General features: G+C 38.8%; 1 protein-coding gene across 1 annotated transcript; it reads left to right on the top strand.

The window, feature by feature from the left end:
• The first annotated feature begins 1,194 nt into the window (after nt 1–1,194).
• Nucleotides 1,195–1,737, top strand: LOC136070118 (uncharacterized). The gene has a single exon (XM_065779548.1). The coding sequence runs from the start codon at nt 1,195–1,197 to the stop codon at nt 1,735–1,737; it is 543 nt and encodes a 180-aa protein (XP_065635620.1).
• The last annotated feature ends 4,263 nt before the right edge of the window (nt 1,738–6,000 follow it).

Genomic DNA, 6,000 nt, shown 5'->3' with positions numbered 1-6,000 from the left:
GAAGCCACAGAGAGAGAGGGAGATGAAATACTGAGAATTTGAGATGAGGAAAGAGAGAGTTGAGAAAGAAAGATCCCTATGGGCCTATGTAATGAGATTGAGGCCATGATTAAAAAATTCTGGTGGGGTCAAAGAGGAGACCGGAGGAAGATCCATTGGGTTAAGTGGGATGACTTGACCAAGGCCAAAGGAGTGGGTGGAATTGGCTTTAGAGATTTGGCGAAATTCAATGATTCATTACTAGCAAAGCAAGCGTGGCTGCTTTTACACAATCACAATTCCCTATTCTACAAAGTGTTCAAGGCTCAATTTTTTCCAAATACTACTATTATGGAGGCCAAGGACTCAAGATTGGGTTCTTATGCTTGGAGGAGTATACTTATAGGGAGGGATGTTATTAAAAGGGGGGCTAGGTGAAGAGTCGGTGATGGGAAAAAAATTAGTATTTGGCAAGATCATTGGCTGCCAAGGAAGCACCCTCCACAAGCATTATCCTTTCCATTGATAGAATTTGAGAACTCTAAAGTGGACGTCCTTATCGACCCAAGCAGTAGGCAGTGGAATGAAGAGATGTTAAATGGGTTGTTTAACACGGAGGAAGTAGAGCTGATCAAGACTATCCCTTTAAGCAGTGAAGCTTCAGAAGATGTCCTATTTTTGGCCTCACTCAAGCAATGGTCAATATAGCTGCAAGTCTGGATACAGGTTTTTAAAAATGGAAGAAGAGTTGCCTAATGAACCACAAGAGGTTACAAATGATGAGAAGCAGCTGTGGAATGGAATTTGGTCAATGCGTGTTCCTCCCAAGGTGAAAACACTGCTATGGCGAGCTTGCCGAGAAGCCATGCCGACGAAGAGTGCTCTGTTCCATCGTACCATCTCAACAGATTCGTTGTGTGTTAGATGCCACGCCAATTCAGAAGATTCGAAGCATGCTTTGTGGTCTTGCCCAGAGTTAGATTCAGTGTGGTCAGATATAGAGCTGTGGAGTTTCTGGTTTTCAGTTCAGTTCGTGACTTTCAAGGAGCTGTTATCGTGGTTAATTAAAAACAACCATCAGACAGAGCTTTTGTAGTCACGGTTTGGACAATCTGGAACCAACGAAATCGAGTTCGCCTCAACCAACCAGCGGACTCACTTCATCAGATTCCCAACATTGCAAAGTCCTGGCTAGCTGATTATCATGCGAGGCAAATGGCTACTGCTACTCCAGTGCAGCGGACTCACAGTTCTAGAACTCATTGGAGGCCACCACCATCTGAGCTATTCAAGATTAACTTTGATGGTGTCGTTTTCCCACATGATAAAAAATCTAGCATTGGAGTTGTAATACGAGATCACCAAGGTTTAGTGATTGCATCATGTTCAAAACTAGTACACCAGGAGTTATGCAGCAATGATATTGAAGCAAAAGCTGCGGGCTGGGCTCTCTCATTTGCTTTGGATGTGGGAGTGAAACGGGCTGTGTTGGAGGGTGATTCATTGACAGTTATTAAAGGGTTAAGGGAGGAAGAAAGTTTGCTCATACCAATGGGTCTGCTCATTGAAGATGCAAAACAATTATCTCAGCATTTTGAAGAATTACTTTACTCTCATGCAAAGAGGGATTGTAATGTTTTAGCTCATAATCTGGCTAGACATGCCGCTGGCATTCCAGATTTGTTAGTCTGGATGGAGGATGTTCCTTCACATTTTTATGATGTACTACAAGCCGATTTATTAGGCTTAGCTGAATAAAAGCAATTTCCGTTGTTACTAAAAAAAAAAAAAAAAAAGAATAATATTCTGTTCAGATTAAAAAAAAAAAAAAAGCATAATATTCTATCATTATAAAAAGTAAATCTCAAAATACTAAAATAAATCAAATTAACAAATCAGTCTCATAGGTACTCAAGAATTCTTTGCCTTTGGCTTTGGCTTTTTTGGCTTGATTGCCTTGTCTTGCCTTTGGCTTGAATTCTTTTGTCCCACATTGGAAAGATGTCTTTCGCCTTTCTACCTTATAGGGGATGAACCAATGGAGTAAGAGTACCAGTTGGCTTGAATTCTTTTGTCCCACATTGGAAAGATGTCTTTCGCCTTTCTACCTTATAGGGGATGAACCAATGGAGTAAGAGTACCAAACTGGTACTCTTACTCCATTGGTTCATCCCCTATAAGGTAGAAAGGCGAAAGACATCTTTCCAATGTGGGACAAAAGAATTCAAGCCAAAGGCAAGGCAAGGCAATCAAGCCAAAAAAGCCAAAGCCAAAGGCAAAGAATTCTTGAGTACCTACAAGTCTCAAAATAAATAAATAAATATTTATCAAACTAACAAGTTTAAAATACTTATATTTCTTCACCCCAAAAAAAAAATACTTATATTTTTAAATTATTAATATTTTAGTAGGGTTGGGTTTCTTAGGTTGAAAATTTTGTCAATCTAACCCCATCACAACCTAAGGTTCAAAAACAATTTAAATCCAATACAGCCTATAAATCCACGAAAGCCAAATGGAGGCATTGGGTTGGGTTGGGTTTCTCAGAATGAAGTCCTAGATATTGATAATTGTAAAAAAAAAAAAAAAAAAAAAAAAAAAAAAAAAAAAAAAAAAAAAAAAAAAAAAAAAAACCAATGACAGATTCCAATGTCACATTGCTAATGCATATGGCCAATTTTTGGGCATAATTTCATAGAAGTCTTATTGTCATATTTGACCAAATAAAGGAGAAAACAAGTTTTATTATCACGTGCTATCTTTTTTTTAAAGTCATATTTGGAACAAAGTAAAGGGGAAGAGGAAGAACATTAAAATAAAAAAGGGATGGGGGATGAACATTAATAATAAATAAGATGATAATAAAGTAAAGGGGATTGGGAATGAATATTAAAATAAATGGGATGACAATAAAGTAGAGGGGAATGGGGAAGAACATTAAAATAAATGAGTAACAATATAACAAGGTAAATAGATGTACAAAATGTAAAGAGTTCCTAGATGCTTAGAAGAGATGAGACTTTTTCCCCTTAGGGTACTTCTCATATTAGTCTAGGTTAAGGTTCAATAACCATCTAGGAAGTTTACAACAATAGCACAATCATACACAAATAATATAAGCATAAAGTAGTAAAGAGATAGATATATACAACCACATAAGTAGAAAGTTAGGAATTTAAAGCAATAAATTAAAGAGACAATAAATAAAGAAAATGAATTTCATATATAAAACAAATGATGTTTACAAAGGAAGAAGTAGAGAAGGGGGATGGGTGTAGCTATAGGGAACTGGAGGCTATGTGATAGTGTTCCAGGACACCATCACATAGCCTTCTGGAACACCATCACATGGCCTCCTACTTGTACTCTAAATTTTTGGCTATTTCGTATTTTTCTCAGTTTCTGGTCCGACTTTTGTGCTGCTGTTTGGAGGCCTTTCCGAGCTCCGATTTCTTCAAACTTTATGTCTCTAGAAAGCTCAAGATGTCTAGTTTCCATGGGTTCTAACGTTACAAAATTTGGAGTTATGTTCGTCAAGATATTGTGTTCGGAAGAGAGGTGACGTAGTGTAGGAAATTTTGTGATGTTTTTTCTTAAAAATGCATTCCTTCCAATCCGTGGTGGATATCATCGAGACCTTTTTGTGAGAGGTGTTCAAGAACTCATACTTCAAGCTAGCTGAAAAGGATTGCTCCAATTCTTGCCCAATCGGTATAGTTTCTTGTGCAAAGTTGGTCCAAAAGCAAAATGTTTGACCTAAAAAACATAAATAAATAAACAAAAAAAAAAAAGGGGTCAAACATTTAATTAGGGTTTTGGAGTTTTATTGATATCTCATCCGATTTAACTTTGATTTTGGCCCGTGAACTATCATTTCGAAATGAAAAATATGACCTACGAGATGGTCTAAAATTCAACCCAATCAAATGGTCCAATCAAAAAGTCAACTTTTTGACCATGACCAATTAGGTTTTTTGGTCTTAATTCCTATCAGATGGGTTTTAAATGTTTCAACCCTTTGATTCACCACCCGATCATATTGCATTTATTTATTACCCTTTTTTGGCTATGAAACTTGTAACTTGCACCTTTTTTTGAATATTTCAAATTTTGATATTTGTTTTGACTCATGAATCAAGATCGGACAAAATATGATATCAACAATAATATAAAAGAGACATTTAGAATCCCAAATAATGCAAATTCAAAATTAAACAAAAAATTGCAAAATGGAGAGAGAGAGAGAGAGAGAGAGAGATTAAACAAAAATAAAACTCTCATTTATTAAAAAATAAACTCACAAACATAAACTGCTACGTAGTTAAACACATGTAGAGTAAGATAATAACATTCAAACTTTAATACCAACTAGAACATGGACTCAAAAGCAAACTAGAACATTGACTCACAAATGCAAGGTTGGAAGGAGAAATTGCTATCCCAAGCCGGGAAGGAGATCATGATCAAGGTGGTAATTCAATCTATTCCAGCTTACACAATGAGTGTATTCAAGATCCCGGTAAGCTTATGCAAAGACATTGAAGCAATGATTCAGAAATTTTGGTGGGGATATGGAGGGAAGAAGAAGATCCATTGGGTGAAATGGAGCACACTGTGTAGCTCTAAATCAGTGGGAGGGATGGGTTTTCGCAACATTCAAAACTTTAATAAGGCTATGCTTGCCAAGCAGGTCTGGCGTTTGCACCATAAAAGGGACACTCTACTATACAGATTTTTCAGCTCCAAATATTTTTCGGATGGGAACATTATGGAGGCCTCTGTTTCTTCAAAATGCTCCTATGCATGGCGTAGCATCCTGCAGTCTAGGGAGGTGATTGAGAAGGGGGCGATTTGGAGGATCGGGGATGGTCGTTCTGTTAATATTTGGGACCACAACTGGTTACCTGAACCTGGTGGGAGAAAGGTGCTATCACCGAAACTAGGGGGAGGGTTAGTTAAAGTTTGTGATCTCTTTTACCCAAGCACAAAGTCATGGGATGTCGAGTTGCTGGAGACTCTTTTTTATCCCTAGGAAGCGGAGGTGATTAAAAGAATCTATGTGAGTAGTCTGTGCCATGAGGACTGCCTAGTATGGCCTGGATCACCTGATGGAAACTATTCGGTGAAATCGGCCTACCATATGCTTGCAAACGAGGCCCTCAATCTGTCTCCTTCTTCATCTGTTGGGACGTTAAAGAGGTTTTGGACTGATATTTGGAAGATAAAAGCTCCTCCAAAAATTAGACATTTTATTTGGAGAGCGGTCACGGATTCCTTGCCATCAAGACAAAACTTAGTCCGGCAGCAAATTATGGTAGATGAGACATGTTCCCTCTGTAATGAGCACCAAGAAACAACTCTGCATAGTTTGTGGCTGTGCGACCATGCTAAGGCAGTGTGGCAATCAGTGCTCTGTTTTGCGAAACTATATCAGAGGAATTTCAAATCCTTCATGGATGTTGTTGAGGCTGTAATGGAGCAAAGGCCAGCATTCACAGTGGCATTTTTCTCCACCATTGCATGGAGTTTATGGGAAAGGAGAAACAGAATTAGAGAAAACCAACCAACGTGGCCTTTCCATGAGATCGGGAACAGAGCAAAGGAGATGGTGGTGGAGTTCTTCGATGCTCATGAACAGGTATCACGTTCTGTGCCACGGACTCCTCGGGTTCGATGGGCACCGCCTCCAGTGGGTTTTTACAAAGCTAACTGCGATGCGGCCTTGTTCGAGGAGAGAAATTTTGCCGGGATAGGAGTGGTTATTAGGGACTGTATGGGTGAGGTTATTGGTGCTCTAAGTCAGAAGATTCTGCTGCCCCAGTCCGTCGAACATGCAGAAGCCTTAGCAGTGAGCCGAGCAGTGCAGTTAGCGTCGGAGCTCTGTCTCTATGATGTTATTTTTGAAGGAGATAGTCTACGAGTTATAACAGCCATTAATTCTGCTGAAATGTGTCGTGCTATGTTTGGGCATATTGTTGAGGAGATCCGTGGTCGTAGTTTGTCTTTAGCGAGATGTCAATT

Source organism: Quercus suber, unplaced genomic scaffold (genome assembly GCF_002906115.3).
Source record: "Quercus suber isolate HL8 unplaced genomic scaffold, Cork oak 2.0 scaffold_211, whole genome shotgun sequence".
NCBI classification, from domain to species: domain Eukaryota; kingdom Viridiplantae; phylum Streptophyta; class Magnoliopsida; order Fagales; family Fagaceae; genus Quercus; species Quercus suber.
This window is presented reverse-complemented; position numbering and strand designations above follow the sequence as displayed.